At 56.1% G+C, this 19,112-nt stretch overlaps 1 protein-coding gene across 2 annotated transcripts in view; it reads left to right on the top strand.

Annotated features, from left to right (window-relative positions):
* Positions 1-7,320: 7,320 nt before the first annotated feature.
* Positions 7,321-19,112, top strand: part of MN1 (MN1 proto-oncogene, transcriptional regulator) — a 36,932-nt gene continuing 25,140 nt past the window's right edge. For both annotated transcript variants that reach the window (XR_003077827.3, XM_003642206.6), the window contains exon 1: positions 7,321-11,094. Coding sequence is in view for 1 of the 2 variants with exons in the window: in XM_003642206.6 (XP_003642254.4) it covers positions 7,647-11,094 (3,448 nt within the window). In the remaining variant the exon portion in view is untranslated. The remainder of the gene's footprint in view (positions 11,095-19,112) is intronic.

Genomic DNA, 19,112 nt, shown 5'->3' with positions numbered 1-19,112 from the left:
GTGTATTATCAAAACGCTCGCTAGATCAGAAACCAATTACTTTAGCAACACTAGTTAGGTAAAGTTCTATTGCTGCCTGATTTCCTCCCAGTACCCCCAGTAACGTCGGTAGGACAAGCCTTGCTTAAGCTTCCGTCTTTATAATATCACTTCCATTCTATTTTGACCCATTTTTTTAATTACTCTGCTTACTGAAGGAGATCTGATTTCTCCTCCGTGTCAATGACAAAATCTGCCTGAACTCGAAGCCAGGTGAGCACACCCACTGCTGCCAGGGCTGGGCAGCTCTACTGGGTGCTTCCATCCTCCGTGCTGCAAAGTTGGGGTGGGAGGGGGGGGTTTCCTCTTTTCCCTCTCTGGATGAACAGTTCAGTGGATATCTGTGACAGCAGGAGGTTGGTTTTGTAAATAGACATGTGGACCTATGTGCACACACTTCCATTTAACAGCTCTGCTGCGAGGAGGGCCGTTGCAAGCCTGGAAACCAAAGGGCTCCTTTCTCTTTCCAGTGGTAGAATAAAAGTCTCGCAGTCATTTATGGGACTCATAATACAGACAGAGGGAAAGGGGCCCTACAAGTTCAGAAATACGGAACTAGTTGTGAAAACCTGAGAGAATCTTGTAGTGAATGTAAAACATTTAGATTACTTTGGCAGACTTTGGTGTGACCTACAGCGAAACTCAATGACATTTCAATAAATTTGATGATAAAATGCCGTGTCTCTTGTCTTAGGTATTAGCAGCTGTGCTTTGCTCATGAACTGGTGCTGAGCTGTATTGGGCTGTGTAGGAAGGTGGGAGTCCTCTATGGATGCACTGTGGTGTTGTGAGCTCAAACGTGTGCTTGAATGTCAGCAGCAGTGGGGGACGGGTTGGGTCAGATGTTTGGTTTGGGGTTCTGAGCAAAGTAACTCCTGGCTGGAACCTCGTGGCCGTTCGGAGTATGGAGAAGGTGGTTTCCTCCTTTGTATGTTATGAATGTCTGTCTCTGTGCCAGGCTAAGCGCTGTGCAGACACTTCCATGCGATGTGCTTGGAACTGAGCAGTGCTGCGCTTGTGGCCGTCTTCCTACATTACAGGTGCTGCTAATCCCATATGCTATCCCTGCAAGGAAAGGATGGTCCCGCTATGCAGACAGCACGGCCTTCAGTGCAAAAACTTCTTATATCCCGTCTCATTCTCCCCTCTTTGAAGCTGTTTCCCCTTGTCCTGTCATGGCAGACACATGCAGTGTGGCTGAGCCCTGCACAGCAGGCAGGCTGTGTGCCAACAGGGAGGCAGCTCTGACCGTGGCTGAGTTTCTGCTGCTGTGGTGGTGCCATTCTGCTGCTGCAAATCGAAACTTGTAAGGCTCCTTTTTGTGAATGCAACATTGAATTCTCTCTCTTTTTTCCTCACTGCTCAGCTTGTTGAAGTTCCAGATGGCAAACCAACATGAAGCAGCGGAAGTGCAACACGGGTTCGTTATAATGGGTATGTAAACACGATATTTATTCACTGCAGCAGACTGCTGTGAGCCATATTCTGCAGTGACCTTTCAAACCCATCGCTTGGCTGCACGTAAGAGCACCGTCTGAATGGACTTGCAAGGACTGCGTGTGTTCCATTGAGAAGGACAGGGAAGCACAGAAGCTTTTTGCTGATGCATCATGAAAGTGAGATGTATAAACACAGCACGTGCTGCTCCGTGAAGGTATTGCCATTTTTCTTGTGATTTACCCCCATATTTTTAACTGATTTACATCTATGAAGGCAGCATGGCACGCTTCATGCTGTGACTTTCCCTCTTTGCATGTATTTGTGCTGGGAGGTGGAGCAGGCTGCGCTCGGACTGCTCTGATTGTAAGGCTGTGCCATAAACTTTTAGCACAATGGAAATATAAATAGCATTCAGTCAACTAAAGTGTCTTCCTATCTCTCGAGCATTTAAATTGCAGCCAGGAGAAGTTTCTAATTGCTAGACAATGTATCCAAACCCCTTCCTTCAGCCATGGATTTTAAAAACAAACATCTCCTGGGGACTTCAGCAGTTCTGAATGGTCAGAGCTGACACAATGAACCATGGCCCTTATCGTAGGACCATAGACTCATAGAACGGCCTGGGTTGTAAAGGATCACAATGGTCATTGAATTCCAACCCCCTGCTATGTGCAGGGTCGCCAACCAGCAGACCAGGCTGCCCAGAGCCACATCCAGCCTGGCCTTGAATGCCTGCAGGGATGGGGCATCCACAGCCTCCTTGGGCAACCTGTTCAGTGCGTCACCACCCTCTGGGTGAAAAACTTCTTCCTAATATCCTGCCTAAACCTCCCCTGTGTCAGTTTAAAACCATCCCCCCTTGTCCTATCACTCTCTACCCTCATAAACAGCCATTCATATGCTCCTCCTGTTCATATGCTCCCTTCACATACTGGAAGGCCACAATGAGGTCCTGGGAATTCTGCTGGGCGAGGAGAAGCAGCAGCGCCTTAACGCAGTCCTCAGCCACAAACCAAGCCTTATCTGTAGCGACTTCAACACGCGGTGTTTGTGTTGGGCAATTAGCTACGGCTCGCATTTACTCTCACTTTCCATTAACTGGTAGATAATGGCATCTCCCAAAGTTAATATTAGCTCGAGCAAATGATGATCGATTGTGAAAGTTGAAGCCATCGCGTTGATGTCGTCCAAGTGCTGCTATGCTGGCACCAGCCATGGCCCGGGCTGATCTTTGCCCTGGGATCGTCCCCTGACCTCCGGTGTCCCCAGGGATGGGGCACCACCGCCCTGGGAGGCAATGCCAGCAGTGGGAGGCACAGCCATCACCATCTGCAGCATAACGAGGAGAACCAAACTCTGCCAATAAATGAAGTCCCTGAAAAAGGCCCGGAAGCAAAAATGGCTATAATTAAAACCTGACAGCAACGAGTTCATAAAGAAGTAAACGAAGAGGCAGGCTCTCTGTAAATGATGGTCTAAAAAGCGTTCTGGGTTCTGAGACCTCATTTTGAATGTATTCATTAAATAATATTTGAATCATTTAACAGTTTGAACTCTGCTGCGCTGTTAATATCTTCGGGGGAGTTTTTTTTTTTTCCCCCCGGTAACAAAGAGGTCTTTGTTCCCCGTCTGTGCTCGGGCTGTGCCTTGGATATGAGTGGGAAACCCGATAGCCTGACATTGCTCGAAGTCTGGGAGCACAATGTGAGTCGTCTGCAGCCGGGATTAAATCGGCCCTTTTGTCCATGTGATCCCGGAGCAGCGCTGCTGTGGGATGGCAGGAGATGTTTAACCCCTTGTGCTGGGGGTGGGCAGCCCGGTGTGTGCCACCTGCACCCAGAGGGGCTGTGGGATGGAAGGGATGGGTGCTGTAGCAGGGTTTGTAGTGATAGGACAGTGGGAAGTGGTTTCAGACTCAAAGAGGGGAGATTTGGGTTGGAAGTAAGGAGGAATCCTTCACGCTGAGGGCAGTGAGGCACTGCACAGGGTGCACAGAGAGGTGGTGGTGCCCCATCCCTGCAGACAGCCACGGTCAGGGGATGGGGCTGTGAGCACTGCTGGAGCTGTGGGTGTCTCTGTGCTCTGCAGGCAGTGCGAACAGACGGCCTTTGGGGGTCCCTTCCAACCCCAACCATTCTGTGAAGCGGCAGAGGAGAAGAGCTTGCAGACACGGTGTAAAACAGCACCCAATGTCTGCATGTAAAAGGAGAGCTCCGAGGTGAGCGCCCCGCGAACCAAACGCTCAGGGAAAATTAAGTCATCAGGGCTTTATGGAATAGCCTCTGGTTTTCTCCTTTCGTAGCAGTTCAGTTTATAAGATGATGAAAAATGAATTAACTGCAGTGGTTTTCTGGCATCGCCCACGGTGAGCCCGACTTTCCAGATGCTCAGAGCTCATTCCTGCTCCACCACGCTGCCATAAATCCCACCTGCTTCGGCTTTAAGAAAACAGCAGAACAAAGTCAATCACACAAACTCCACCGTAAAATGCCGAGGAGAGTTAAATACCGATTATCCGTACAGAGAGGTGCTGTTCTTTATTTACGTCTCACCGACTTACTTTAGGAAACGTAAAACCCTTACAGTTCCCGCAGCCTGACCAATCCTTTGGGGTGTTTATGTGATCTAATTCGTTGCGTTGGGTTTTTTTTTTTTTTTTCCAACACAATCAGATGTGTAGAACCACAGAGCCAATGGTTGGAGTCGGAAGGGACCCCCGAAGGCCGTCTGTTCCCATATGCCTGCAGTGCACAGAGACACCCACAGCTCCAGCAGTGCTCACAGCCCCGTCCAGCTGAAAATGTGCCATCCGTTTAACTGCCATCCCTCAGCTGTGCCTTCCAGTGGTTCCACTGATACACCTGAAGGCTGATCTTAACCAAACGGTGCCTTATGGAGCTGAGCCGTGAGCGGCGCAGGAAAGCCAGCCGTGCCTCTGCTCCATGGAACAGCTTAAAAGACCTCTTGCTCACAGCGAGCTGAAGTTTTCCAGCATATGGGCTTGTTTTGTACAGTTATGTGTGGTTTTTCCTTAGATTCTCAGTGGTAATGAGCCCACACAGTTGATTGCTGCAGGGAGAAGAAGAAGAAAAAAAAAAAAAAAAAACCCATCGTCCTGAATAGGTTTGCTGAATAATTATGAACTGAGCTGAACTCTTACATTTGCTTACTAATTGTATGCTCCGTGATGTTTTATGTATGATGCATTCATTTTGTTAAAAAGGGATTTTTTTTTTTCCTTTTTTTTTTTTTTTTTTTGCTGAGCAGCCACTTTTCTCAGTGCGAGTCGGACTGGCACCGTGGAAAGAGCTGAATTCAGGGCTGATGAATTGATGGCGTTTGAATTGTTCTTTCCCCCCCCCCCCCGCCCCCCCCAAATCAACCCCGCTATTTGGTTTGCAGAGCTTGCAATATGAAACCCCAAATCAGGCCATTGTCTTGAAAGTCGAAATCAATGAATCCTCTCCACTTCGGATTTGGCAGCAGCGACGGCTATTGTTAATTTAGAAAATAATCCCCTGCAGCTCCCGCTATTTAAATGATGCCTTTCCCTCCTTCCCCCCAAGATGGCCAAAACCCAAAGACTGAAAGTAAAAATACTGTTTGGAGGACAGACTTCTCCCTGCTTGCTGCGCTGCAGGAGAGGTTCCCCATTTGGGTGCTCCATACCTGAGCTCCAGCAGCAGTGATGGCCCCAGGGCTCTGTTGGTGTGCAGTGCAGGGCTCTGCTGCTGGGCACGGATGGGAGCTCGGGGTGCTGGAACACCTGGGGTGTTCAGCCCATGGACTGAGGGAGTCTCCATCCCATATGTGTGTGTGCTCCTTTGCAGCTCTTCCGACAGACAGCGCTTCTTCTGCCCGAGGAACAAATGGATGCAGCATCTGCCTGCGCAGTAACAGGGCGAGCCGCCACCGTCGCTGAAAAGCTCTTTGCCAAAGGATTTGGACTTTTACATGGGAGCTGATGTGCGTGAATGGATGCAGGATGCACCCCGGAGGCAACAGCCCTGGAGCTGGAGCAGAGCTGTGATGTCTCAGCAGCCTGAGCTCGCAGGGCAGTGGTGGGCGCTGCGGGCAGCGCTGGCAGCAATGAGTTCACTCCTTCCACAGCCGCGCCGTGCAGCTCTCATCACACCCGTGGTGCAGAGCCCAGGCTGCCTCCCCACAGCAGTGGCTGCGTATAAACGTGATGATAAAGCTGTGATAAAAAGGGTCGGCCGCAAATGGAACCCAACGTGATTAGAGCAGTAATTAGCGTCCAGCGCTACTCCTGACAGGCACATCGCCCAGCGGGCAACCTCGGTGGGAAATACCTTTGTGCCAGCCTGGCACAAACACACTGACCGTGTCTCTGTGCGCCGGTGTTGCTGTCATTCACAGCGCTCTCTGTGCTCTGCTGAGCTTCAGGTTTTCATAGACCCACAGAACGGTTGGAGTTGGAAGGACCCCCGAGGGCCGTCCGGTCCCATTCCTTGCAGTGCACAGAGACACCCACAGCTCCACCAGTGCTCAGAGCGCCCTCCAGCTCAATGCAGACTTTTCCCCTTTTCTTCACATAAAACAAAAAACAAATCCCCATTTAAGTTGAACGCCTCTGTGGCCAGAGAAAGATCGGATCGAGAGGACATCAGCAAACATCTACACGACACACCGTTAACATTACGAAGTAGAACAGTGCGCCCGTCTGTTCTAAGGGCAGAACAGGAACTGCTCCCCCCCCCACCCCCCCCGGGACCCCCGCACCGCTCCCAGCCGCCCTTCTGCTGCTCCGGCCCCGCGCCGCGCCCCGACGGCTCCGCTCGGCCCTCCCGGAGTGCTGCGCGCGCGGCCGCCAGGGGGCGCTGCGCCCGTTCGCAAGACGCGCTCCGACGGCGCGCACGCAGGCGCAAAGGGGCGCGGAGGGGCGCGCGGCGGCGGCCGGAGGAGCGCCCGCGGAGCCCCGGGGCCGGGGGGAGTGATGGTGGTGGTGGGGTGGGGTCGGGCCCCGCGGGAGCCGCAGATCCCAACCGCTCCGCTTTGTCAGCGCCCCCCCCCCCCCCTCGCCGCGGACGGAACTTCGCTTCTCCCCTTTGTGCCGCCGCCGGCCCCGAGCACCCCCGTCCCTCCGCTAAGTAATAATTTCCACGTCCGATTCCATTTCTTCTCCCGTTCTGAAATCTCCAAGCCATCAGCGAGGAGGATAGTTCACATGAAAACTAATTACACAAAATCAATATTTAATCACAGCGCGGCATCCTGATCCTGCAGAAAAAATCCCTTTAAAACTCTGCTGCCATACACAAATACTTCTCGGCCGCTTATTTATAGATCTCTCCCTCTTTCTTTCTTTTTTTTTTTTTTTTTTTTCCCCGTTTTGGTGCGAGTAATTTCATTTTCTTCTTCTTACTATTTTTTCTTCACTACGAACACGTGCGAGCTGCGAGCTCCGCAGGTGCCGCTTCCCTCCCCACCCTCCTCCGGGTCCAGGCGGTGTCCTCATCCCCGGGGGCGCCGCGCCCGCATCGCTCCTCTCCCGCCGCCCGGACCCGGGGGGGGCCGCCTCCCCCTATCTCAGCCCTTACCGGGAGGGCTCCGACCGCGCACCGCCGGGCAGCGGCACCTCCCGGCCTCGGGGCGCCCGAATCGCGCCGCTCCGCTCCGCGCCCCGACGGCCGGGCCGGGCGGGCGGGCATCGCTCCGCGCGGCTCCCCCCGCATCAGCGGTCGGAGGGAGAGGAGCGGGGCGGGAGGGGCGCGGGGCCGGCGCGGCGGAGCCACCTTAACGGCGAGCCCCGCCCCGGGCCGCGCGGCGCTCATTGGCGCAGCCCCGATGGCTGAAATTCATCGCTGAAATGCAAAACTTGTTGCTGCTCCGCCAGCGCCGGCTGAGAGCGGGGGAGCGCGCGCGAGGGGAGCGCCGCGGAGCCCTCCGAGCGCCCGCACGCAGCGCCCGCCCCGGCCCCGCCGCCGCCCCCGGAGCCCCGCGCGTCCGGCGGACGGCGATGCGGCGCGCGGCTCCCGGGCGCCGGAGGAGCCTATGAACGGCGGCGCGGCGCCCCGTCGGCTCCCGGGCAGCGCAGCGCCGGGCGGCAGCGAGCGGAGAGGCGCGGGGTGAGCGCGGGCGGGCGCGGCGCGATGTGAGCGGGGCGGCGGGGCAGCGGGCGGCCATGCGCTTCTGAGCCGCGCAGGATGTTCGGGCTGGAGCAGTTCGAGCCGCAGATGAGCAGCCGGAGCGGCGGGCAGGGCGAGCGCGGCTTCGGGCAGCCCGGACTGAGCATGAGCGCGCACTTCAAGGCGCCGGCCTTCCCCGGCGGCGGCCCGGCGGCCGCGGTGGACCCGGCCCTGGGCGCGCTGGGCGAGCCGCCCCTCCTCGGCATGAACATGAGCCTGCCCGGCGACGGCTACGGCTTCCCGGGCCGCGGCCCCGCCGAGCTGCACGGCGCCGGCATGCAGCCGCCCGTGCACGGCTTCTTCGGCGGGCAGCAGCCGCACGGCGGCCACGGCGGCGCGCACCACCCGCACCAGCACCAGCACCAACACCAGCACCAGCCGCACTTCGGCGGCAACTTCGGGCCCGACCCCGGCGCCTCCTGCGTGCACGGCGGCCGCCTCCTGGGCTACAACGGCGCGCTGGGCGGGCAGACGGCGTTCGCCGACGGCTACGAGCACATGGCCGAGAGCCAGGGCGCCGAGGGCTTCGGACAGCAGCGCGCCGGGAACCTGCCCGACTTCCAGCAGCACAGCGCCGGCGCCTCCGGACACGCCGTGCCGGCGCCCTGCCTGCCCCTCGACCAGTCCCCCAACCGCGCCGCCTCCTTCCACGGGCTGCCGGCGGCCGGCTCGTCCGAGCCGCACGGCCTGGAGCAGCGGCGGCTCCCCGCGCAGGACTCGCTGGAATACAATTACCCCGGCGACGGCCCCGCCGCGCACTTCGAGCTGCCGGTCTTCTCGCCGTCGGAGCCCGAGGGGCAGCTGCCGCACTACGGCGGCGGGCGGCAGGTGCCGGCGGGCGGCGGCTTCGCGGGGACGGCGCTGCCCCGGGCGCCGGGCATGGCCGTGGCCAAGGCGCAGCCCCCTCCGCCGCCCCCGCCGCCGCCGCAGCAGCCGCAGCAGCAGCAGCACGGCGTTTTCTTCGAGCGCTTCGGGGGAGCGCGGAAGATGCCCGCCAGCCTGGAGCCGGGGGCCAGCGCCAGGCACCCGCTGATGCAGCAGCAGCAGCCGCAGCAGCCGCCGGGCTTGCTGGCCAGACAGAACTCCTGCCCGCCGGCCATCCCTAGGCAACAGCAAACAGAAGCCAACGCTCCCAACCCCAACTTGCAGGACAATGGGCCGATAATGCAGAACCAGCACGCACAGTTTGAATACCCTATTCACAGACTGGAGAACAGGAATATGCATCCCTACGCCGACCCCGTGTTTAATATGCAGCACCCTCCTCCGCAACAGCCACCAAATCAAAGACTGCAGCACTTCGATGCCCCCTACGTGAGCGTCGCCAAGCGGCCGCGCTTCGACTTCCCCGGCAACCCCGGCGTCGAGCGCTGCGCCTCCTGGGCCGGCGGCATGCACGGCCCAGCCATGGAGAGCCACCTCTCCCCGACGGCCTACCCGGGGCTGCCGGGCGACTTCACCCCGCCGGCGCCCGACGCCTTCGGGGGGCCGCTGCCGCACGGCGGCCCCGAGCACCCGGCGCTGGCGCAGCGCCAGAACGCGGCCCTGGTGATGAAGCAGATGGCCTCGCGCAGCCAGCAGCGCCTGCGGCCGCCCAGCCTGCAGCAGCTGGGGCACCACGGCGAGGTGGGCCCGCCCGGCTCCCTGCCGCCGCCCGGCTTCGAGCGCGAGGCCGCCGCCGCCGCCCGCGGCTTCGACGCCCCCGCGCCGCACCTGGCGCCCGACGGCACGTGGTTCGCGGGGCCGCCGCCGCCCGGGGAGCTGCTGCCGCGGCGCATGGCGGGGCCGGGGCTGCCGGCCGAGGCGGCCCCCCACGAGCTGGGCCTGCAGCCGGGCGGCGCGGCCGTGCTCTTCCGGCCGGGCGCCGGCGCGCTGGGGCTGCAGGAGCCGCTGCGGATGGCGGGCGAAGGCCCGGCGCAGGCCCTGCCCTCGCCCGGCGTCCACCCGCCCTTCGCGCCCGCCGTGGGCGGCCTCTCGCAGCTGCAGTCCCCGGGCGGCGGCGTGGCCCTGCCCAGCGCTCCGGCCGAGCGCCGCGGCCCCGCCGACTTCGCGGCCCAGCCCGGCTTCCCCTTCGGGGCGGCGGCGCGGCAGCCCCCGGCGCACGGCAACGCGCCCGCCCTCAGCGCCTCGCCCGGGGCCTACCCGCCGCCCCCGCCCGAGTTCCCCCCGCCGCCGCCGCCGCCGCGGCCCGCCGCCAGCAAGCTGGGCGCGCTGTCTCTGGGCTCCTTCAGCAAGCCGGCCGGCAAGGACAACGTCTTCGGACAGAGCTGCCTGGCCGCCCTCTCCACCGCCTGCCAGAACATGATCGCCAGCCTGGGCGCCCCCAACCTCAACGTCACCTTCAACAAGAAGAGCCCGGCCGAGGCCAAGCGCAAGCTGAGCCAGGCCGAGCCCGACCCGCCGCCGCCCGCCGCCCCGGACTACTTCCCGGCGGGGCCGACGGCGGGCGGGGGCGCGGGCAAGGCCGCCCCGCTGCTGCCCGCCGAGAGCAGCCTCTCGCCCGGCTTCGCGCTGGAGCCGGCGGCCGGCGGCGAGGGGAAGGCGGGCGGCGGGCGGGGGCGGGGCCGCCGGAAACGGGACAGCGGGCACGTCAGCCCCGGCACCTTCTTTGAGAAGTTCTCGGCCGCGGAGGGCGGCGGGGCGGGCGTCAGCCCGGGGCAACCGGCGCCTCCGGCCGCGGGGGGGCCGCCGGGGGCCGCGGGCGCGGAGCGCGGCGGGGGCACGCCCCACGATAAGCCCCTGACCTCGCCCTCCTGGGGCAAGGGCGGCGAGCTGCTGCTGGGCGAGCAGCCCGACCTCATGTCCTCGCTGGACAGCGGCATCCAGAGCGTGACCAAGTCGGACGGCAGCTCCCCGCACGTGGACTTTGCCGACGAGGTCAGCACCAGCTACGGCAACGAAGACGAGGTGTCCTCCAGCTCCGACAACGCCGGCCCCAAGCCCACGCGCAGCCCGCTGCTGGGCGGCTCGCCCAAGCTGCCCCGCGGGGAGCACGCGCTGCTCAACGGACAGAAGCCCCTGGCCCTCGGCCTCCTCAATACATCTACCTCGACCCCCGACAGCTACGGGCTCAGCAGCACGGCGGGCGCGCACCCCGGCACGCCGGGCATGGAGCAGGTGCGGACCCCCACCAGCACCTCGGCCCAGGACGAGATCCACCCCCTGGAGATCCTGCAGGCGCAGATCCAGCTCCAGCGGCAGCAGTTCAGCATCTCGGAAGACCAACCCCTGGGGCTGAAGAGCAAAAAGGGGGAGTGCGCGGGGCAGAATGGGGACAGTGACCTGGGCGGGTGTTGCCCGGAGGGCGTCAAGAACACCATGAGCACCATCGACCTGGACTCCCTGATGGCGGAGCACAACTCCACCTGGTACCTGCCCGGCGAGAAGGCCCTGATGGAGGGGCAGGAGGAGGACAAGCCCATGGCGCCGTGGGAGAAGCCCAAGCCCCCGAACCCCAGCAAAGAAGGTATCCGCTGTCCTGCGCGCGTCCTGGCCCACGGGGGGGGGACTGTGGGCTGCCGTTGGGGTTGCCAGGCACGCACCAACCTCACCCTGCCCCATAGCTCGGTTGGGCCGCGGTGCTGGGGACAAAGCGGCCACGGCCCAGCAGGGCCCCGAGTTGTGGTTCTGAGCTTAGCGGCCACCTGCAGAGCACTGAGGTGTGGGGGCTCAGCCAGGCGCTGAGGGGGGGGGTGGGGACGCAGGGGATCCTTGCATGCTGTGCTTTGCAGCCCCTTCCTCACAACTGTTAGAGAGACCAGCCCAAGCCATGGGAACGTGTCTGTGTTAGTGATCCCGCTCCAGGTTCGGGTGTTGTCCTGCACGTGCCAGGAGCCGGGCAGCAGGGCGATGCTCTTGGCGTTTAATTCTTTCGTAGGAAGGAAATGTAAATTCGGGTTCTGGGTCCGCTGGTGCAAGACTTGCTTAGCTGGCAGATGTTTCATTTTGGCATTCGTTGTCATTTTTGATCCTTCCCCGTGCCCACGGGGCATCGTAATTCTCCGAGCTCTGAAACAGTTATTCTCATGGAGAACTCCTTATGATAAAGGCTGTTTAAGATAAAGGCGGTTATGGTTTCAATTGGTTTCTGTTCTGTCGTCTCACGGCCGTGTTTTAGAGGCACACGGGCGGTTGTGCGACGTGCCACAAGTACACGTGCACGATTTACACGCTAGGAAATGCATTATTTCAGCCCAGGAAAGTTGCTGTTTTGGCACGGCGGCGTAGTTTGGAATTGTTTTTGCTAGGCTGGGTCTCACAGGCTGACTTCTTACTGCGTTTTGTGCTCGGTCATCTCACTGAGAACGGCGTGGGGAAATGAGATGGAGCTCAGGTGCTCAGGGCACCATCGGTTCCACTCTCCCAGTCCTGGTCGGCGCTCCAGCTTCGGCTTTCTGAAGCGTGAATCCTCGCCCCCACTGTTTGTCTCTTTGTTCATGGTTAATGCCCAGCTCAGGAGACTCTCATTTGAAGCGGGAGTGTTTAGCATGCACAGCAGACTGTAGGAAGCCCATCAGCATTCTCCGTGCTTCACCCAGGCAAGGACATAAATTGGTTTGTTTGGGGCCTTTCTTTTCCATTTTTAAATGGAGTTGCACACAGCATCCTTCCTGGCCCCTTCTCTTTTATTGTTTCTTGTACACAACATCTCGATCTGACTGGATCAATAGCTAGTTAGCACAAATCACAGCTCCTGTCAGTTCCACCTTGGCAGACTCGGCACACAGACGCGCTCGCCCTCCCTCCGTCGCACATCCCCTTGCACACACACACACACACGCACAGCCGTGAACACACAGCCCTGTGCTTAGGAACAGATTTGGAAGGGAGAATTTATTCCGTGAGCCCTCCTTCCGTCGATTTCAAACAGAAAAACAGCAGCAAACAGCCTGCACCTTTATTACGAGTGCGCTTTGGCTTAACGTTCGGTGTGTTTTGTGTGTGTGTGTGTGTGTGGTGTGGAGCGTTGCCTTCTTCCACAGCACTCCTACGTGCACTTGGATCACCACTATTCTTAGCAACATCTTGAGCAATACATCCCCGGTCGCGATAAGCACAGCGCTGCTGTTGGAACAGCTCATCACTCAGAAGGAAACCGTTCCATCAGGGCTCCTATATAAGGACGGGTTGGGGTATTTCGGAGGCAGAAAGCAGCCAGCTGGTTTTACAGCAGTGGACAGAGGCACCGTTTGGTTTCACCCTTCGGTCGCTGGAAGGGTTCAAATGGCAAAACTCAGGGACACCTGCAAAGAATTGTCTGTGACTGCTGTTCTCTGGTAAACAGTTCCCCGTGCTAACACAACAGTGTAGCGGGAGAGAAAATGTTCTCTGCTCGAATCTGATGGTGAAACCTGCAGTCTGCGTTGGGTGCAGGGATAGGGGGAGGTGGACCCGGCGATGCACAGGGCTGAGTGCAGCGCTGGGCTCCGCACTGCCTTCGTGCTGCTCTCCTCTGCTGTGTGCATGGGGGGGAGGACGAGGGCTCCGGCTCCACCGTGGCTCTCAGAGGGCTCTTTGTGTTTGAGGAGCTCCCTAAAACTCAGCAACACCAGGAGCACACGCGAGGGATGCTCGGATTGCTGGGGGAGACAACTTGTTCGAGTTGTTTTTCTGGCTGTTTGCGCTCCTTATGATACAACTCCTTTTTCATCCTCATGGCGGTGGTGAAATAATGAGCTAATTACCTGGCAGTCTGTGCGAGTTGTGAGATTTAAAGGTAGAGGAGGACAGACAATGGTATTTCAGGCTGCAGTTCACATGCACTTGTGTTATTTGGTAGCAGCCTGCAGTCAGGAATAGTTTCTTGTACCACCACCTCTTTGGTGAGGGCCGATCGCTTCTTCCCCTGTCTGTAACATCGCGCTCTGCTCTGCCGTGCAGCTACGGCCGGGAGAGGAACATCACAGTGCTCAGCCTGGAGAGCTCTTGTGGACTTCCAATAGCGTGGCTGTAGCTGACAAAGAGCAGCTCAATCCAATTCACCAGCTCTACTTTAGCAGCTTTTTGCTTTGCTTGGTTCCACTGAAGCACAGCGATTTCCCTTCAGTTGATTGCTCTGCTCCAGGAACCCATTCACCGAGTTCTACCGGGCTCTTGGTTTTTAACTGACGTTAGGAAGGTCCCGTGCTGCACGTGCCAGCTGAGGACATCCGCGTTGTAACCCAGAGCCGTGCAGGCACCGATGGCAAAAATCAGAGCGCAGTCCGATAGCCCCGCGGCCGTCGTGCTGTGCTGGGCGCAGCGCTGCTTTGTGCTCCATCCTGCCTTTGCTGTCTGTGTTTCACCATAATGCCCAACCTAGCATCCGTGGGAGCCGGGAGGGCACAGCTCTCGGTGCAGCAGTGGGTGACGTGTGTCAGTTACTACCAAACGTGTTCACAAAGGACAAACGTGGTCCCGCGGAGAGCCTTTGTTTTCTTTCTTTTCCCGGTGTGTGCTTTTGTTGTCAGCGCTGCTAAATGCGGAGAGGTTTTTCTGGGGGCTGAGGTTTGTTTGCTGAGGCTGAGCGTGTCCCATACGTCGTGGGGTGTTTCACATGCTGAAATAGCATTGGGAGCAGCGTGTGGTTTGGTGCCATTGTAAGCACTGCTGGAAGTGAGTTCATTGACTGCGCTCGGTGCGCTCGGCGGTGACGAATGTGTGTTTCCTGGTGCTGCTTTGTTCGCCTGAGAGAGAAGGGGAGAGTTTGCAATATTGCTGTAGCTGCTATCATGCAGTACTTAATGCCGAAGTGTGTGAATCTGTGGGCATTTCAGCTCCTCCCGTGGCCGCTCCGTTTGCCTTTCCACCCACAGACCTGCAGCTGTGTCAGAATTCACGCACATCCCTGGCGTGCTCTGCACCTTTGTACTTTGTTTTAACAAAGTCTGCTGTCTTGTAATGGCACGTTCAGCTGTGGGATGTGTAAACGGCAAAATATCTCTATGTGGCCGTATAAAATTTTAGTCCTAGGCAAATCCCTGAATGCTTTTAGTCTCTCATACCACATATATTTATACTAAAAGTGGCAGAGTATCCACAGACAACGTGAAGCCAGCTCTACGGTGAATCTTCAGGTGGCCCAACGTGCGTGCTGCTTTTCATGCAAGGTTTGCCAAAGCTGAACAGATCGATGCCTCGTTCCTAGAGCACACTTAGAAAAGGTGACCGGTCACATTGTGCTCTGTGGGATCCTTCCCATTTTGGTTACCAGGCACGGCACTGCCTCTGTCCCTGCGCCTTTTTGTTCCACGTTGAAAATCCGAGCCCCCCCAAAGCAGCCAAGATTCATCTGTAAACGCACACCTCTGTTTTGGGGGGGCATATTTAAGGCTGGGGTGGGTATTCTGAAGCACAGCGCTCCTCGCTTCATTTGTTTGAGGGGTGTTTTTAAGGGGGAGCTCCTGTTGGGGAGGTGTGTGCTTTGCTTCTGCACTTTTCCCCATGAGTTTTTGGGTGGAGATAACCCATGGAAATTATAAATACGTGAGGCTGTCTGGTCTTCCAGGAATTCAGGGTCCACCCTGGCTTTCCCCATCTGGGATTTTGCAGCTTTTAACATGTAAAGCAGGTTTTGCTCTATTCTGCACACAGTGTTAAGACAACTGGCTGCTATAAAAATACCCTCATTCTTCTCTTTCCCTTTGCAAAACTTTTCGTTTCGGTTGACGCCGTTAAAACATCGCTGATTATGAAGGCATTGCTAATTAATTACCGGGGGCCCTTTTAACGCAAAGGCTTTTTGGGTATAAATTTAATACGCCTTATGGGTGATGTGCCGATGCTTCAGAGCCACATGCCGGGGATCTGACTCCCCAGGGTGCATGTGTGTGTGTGTGTGTTGGTCACTTGTAGCTCCCAAGGGTGGGCTGCTCCTTGTCCGTGCGCTCAGCTCGTGCTGGGTGTGTGTCGTTGCATAAGCCGTGTGTGTTTGGTTTTAATTTTAGCAAATCTATCCGTGCCTGCTTAGCACTGGAGCTTAAAAACGCAGTGCATGACGCTGCACCGTCCAGGTTTTTATTAGCTTTTGAGGTTTGTCTGAAGGAGCTTTTTTGGTTTGGGAAGCTGCAATCTGGTCGTGTTTAAGCGCTGCCACGATAGATTTCTGCGTGAAAATAAATACAGTTTATTTGAGAGCAAACGCAGAAACAACACACGCATGGGCTGTGAGGAGCTCTGCTGGTCCTTTGCAGAACATTGTACTGCCGGCCACGTTGCCCGACCTCTTGGATCTCTCTTTTTGGAGCCTTTAGAAGCGAGATGTGAGCACCGAGACACTGCCTTTTCTTCTCCTAACTCTCTTAGCTTCAATTCTGGCTGCTGGGCCTTCAGCACTTGGTATCCTTCATCACAGAGAAGCTTTGAATCAGAGAGCGGTTGTGAGAGCGTGGTTTTTTTTGGTGTGACAAAATATGTATTTTTAGAGTTAGGTCCGCATCTCATTAATTTGGCAAATTAGTATTCTCCAAATATTAGGGAGCATTTGTATCGCTAATGGGAGGATCATCCCGAGGCTGAGGAAGAGCAGTTAATTGAAAAAGCGGCCATTTGTAAAGTGGGGAAAAATGTAAAACATTTCATCCCCTCATTAGGAGCACACGGTGGGTTTAAGATCGAGGCTTTTAATTAGTGGTGGGAAGCAGATACGTACAAAAGCTGGGGACGGCCGCATCCTTCCTCCCCTCAACGCTCTCCCAAAATGCAGTTTAAAAAGAATGGCACGACCTTCTTCTTTTTTTTTTTTTTTTTTTTTTCCTTTGAAATACCCTGAAACCATTTTGCTATGAAGATGTAAATGGATCCATTCACGTAGGAAATGGAGGCTGGGCCGGGGTTATTAGCTGGTCAGCATTTGAGAATCTATCCCCTAGAAAAACCTTTCCGTTTTTCTTTCTTTCTTTCCCCCTCTCCGATCACCTTCCTCCACTGTGACACGTTGAAGCCTTTTGCTCTCGGCTGAGCGCAGTCACGGAGGCTCGGGGTGACGGTGGGTGGAAGACAGCACACCAGCAGGAATGCAAATGCAGCCCCCAAATGCAGCCCCGCGAGGGTCCGTCCCCGGGGAGCGCCTCTCTGCCACCCGGTGCTGGAGGTGACGCTCCGACTGTGTGCGGGGTTACAGCAGGCTGAGCGCTGCGAGTGCTGCCAGCTCCTGGCTAGATGGCACAGTTGGTCAAGTCATTACGCTTAAGGATGCTTGGGGTTTGCGTGCCATTTAGATCGCGCTGGAGCCTGTATTGAGGTCCCACTCTGTATCTCTCCTCTCCTGGAAGAAAAGAAAGCAGTCGCGGCTCTTTGACGGAGCGTGTGAGTGCAATAAGCTGAATGCATTCCTCTAGCCGAGCAACTGAAACAGAAACTGAAGCGATGGGGAAATATTTATCACCTCCTCCAGAAGTCCGGGAGGAGAAGAATCGTGGCTGTGTTCCTTTGCTTCTCTCTTCTTGGACCGGGGAAGGAACAGACCCTCCCCAGGCAGTGTGTGCACACACAGTGATGGCTTCAGCTGGTGGCAGTAGCAGTGGCACCTCTGTCCTTGTGATGTGAGCTCCCGGTCCCGATGCCACAAGCAGGGTGTCCCTCACGTCTCCAGGACACCTGGATAACTCCTTGCATGTATTGCTAGCGGTGATTTTGCTCCAACTCATCCGCATTGGTAGCTTTTATTCACTCCGCAATGTTACGCTGCAAAACTTTGTTATTTTTTTGCCCAGTTTGAGAAGGAGCCCAAATTTCAGGCCGAGAACTGTTTGAAAAGCATGAAAATAATAGAAATGTGCCTATTGTTTGTATGGCACCCCCACCCCCACAGGGAATTCCGCTGTAATCACAATGGAAATTACCACCATCTATGAGACAATAATTCTGATACACTTCAAAAATAGTATTATCATATAAAGTGCACAACAGCTGTTATTTTATGATGGAACAGATTTTATTGTTGTTGGATATTGGGTCAAACACTTGTAACACATCCTTGATTTAAACAAATCAGAAGCACGAGTGCCTTTTTGAAGATAAAATCGGCATGATTTTTCCTTTCTGCTTTTTCTCGTTGCTGGATGCTGTAATTCCCTTCTCTACCTCTAAATGTAAGCCCATGCTTTTCTTTGTACGCTGGGAGGAAGCATCCCAATTCCAGCTGCTCTCTCTGCAAGTCCTCGATTTTAGAGGCAGAGCACAAATGAGGGCTGTTTGAATTGCAATTAAAATGTCACGTTCTCAAGTTTGAGACTGGGGGGCTAGCAAAGAAAAGAGGGGCTATCGAGTGACTTCTTCCTCCTTGCTCCTTTTATTGCTTTTAGGCAGTGGGATGTTCTGTGCCATCTTTTCGTTATTATTTGTGGTAGCTGCCTGCAAAATGGGTTTGAATTCAGACAGCTCTGAAGTGGTGCAGCGATGCTGGGGCAGCTGTCAGAGGGAAAGCTACAGCAGTAAGCTCAGCTTTTTTGCTTTAAACTCTGTGCATGCCAAACGGGACTGTCTATGATACCATAAAGCAGGCTGTTCTGTGGATGTGCTGCAATTCTGAATTGACTGGAACTGAGGTACGTATGAGAGGTGAAGAAATTGATTTGCTTTTGGGTACAGCACTGCTCCGGGCTGCAGGGCAGGTGTGGGCTCACAGAGTGCAGCCTGCTGCTGCTGGAGCACCGTGGATCTCGTTTGCACGGGCTGACGGATGTTGCTTTTTGCAATGAAGTTTTACTCCAATAATTACCCAAAGCCTTTTGTATTTTTGAGTAATCTTTTTATAGGCCGCTTTGTACACATGATTCTCAAATATATGTCCTGGAACAGAGCAGGTGAAAAATCTCTTCCTCAAATCAAACAGATCTGAACTCCAGGAGCTGGAAAAACATACAGTTGGAGAGACTGTGATATAATTAAGTTTTTATGCCTACCTATTAAGTGTAACGAAGGGTTGGTTGCTGGCCTTAAATTTGGAAAGAGCTTACTGTAAGGCTTAAAACAGGAGTAGATTCCTGTAATTACTGCATTGTAGTGAGAAGTATGGCGAGGTAAAGGGAGCAAACACTATTCATTGTCCAGTTGCCTTTACGTTGCTGCTGCGCTTCCATCCATCTGTTCCATAGGATAACATGATTTGTTGTACTGATTTTGAGAAATAAGCTAAAAAAGTCGACACAGGAGAAGAAAAGGTGAAGAGTATCAAACGAGCAACGCTTAGGAAATGCACTGCTTTAACTTCTTTTGTGAGCCCTGGTGCATGGGGTGGGGAACGGTTATTTGTGCATTAAACACAAAGCCAGCATGCTGGTTTGTTTGGCGTTTGAGTTTCAGACATTGGATTCGAAAACGTCGAATTCTAAAAACTTTGCATTTTCTGTTTTCCTCTTTATTGTCATTGGAGCAAAAACCTCACCAGGTGTGGGCCGGGCAGCTCTGAGTCTGCTTTCGCTTCGCCTTGAGCTCATTGCCTTGAGCTGATGGCAGCGCGACAGGGAAACCTGGATCCTGGTGTGGATGGCTGGGAATGACTGC

This window comes from Gallus gallus, chromosome 15 (genome assembly GCF_016699485.2).
Source record: "Gallus gallus isolate bGalGal1 chromosome 15, bGalGal1.mat.broiler.GRCg7b, whole genome shotgun sequence".
Classification (NCBI taxonomy): Eukaryota; Metazoa; Chordata; class Aves; order Galliformes; family Phasianidae; genus Gallus; species Gallus gallus.
Note: the sequence above shows the minus strand (reverse complement) of the source record. Positions and strands in the feature narration are given on the sequence as shown.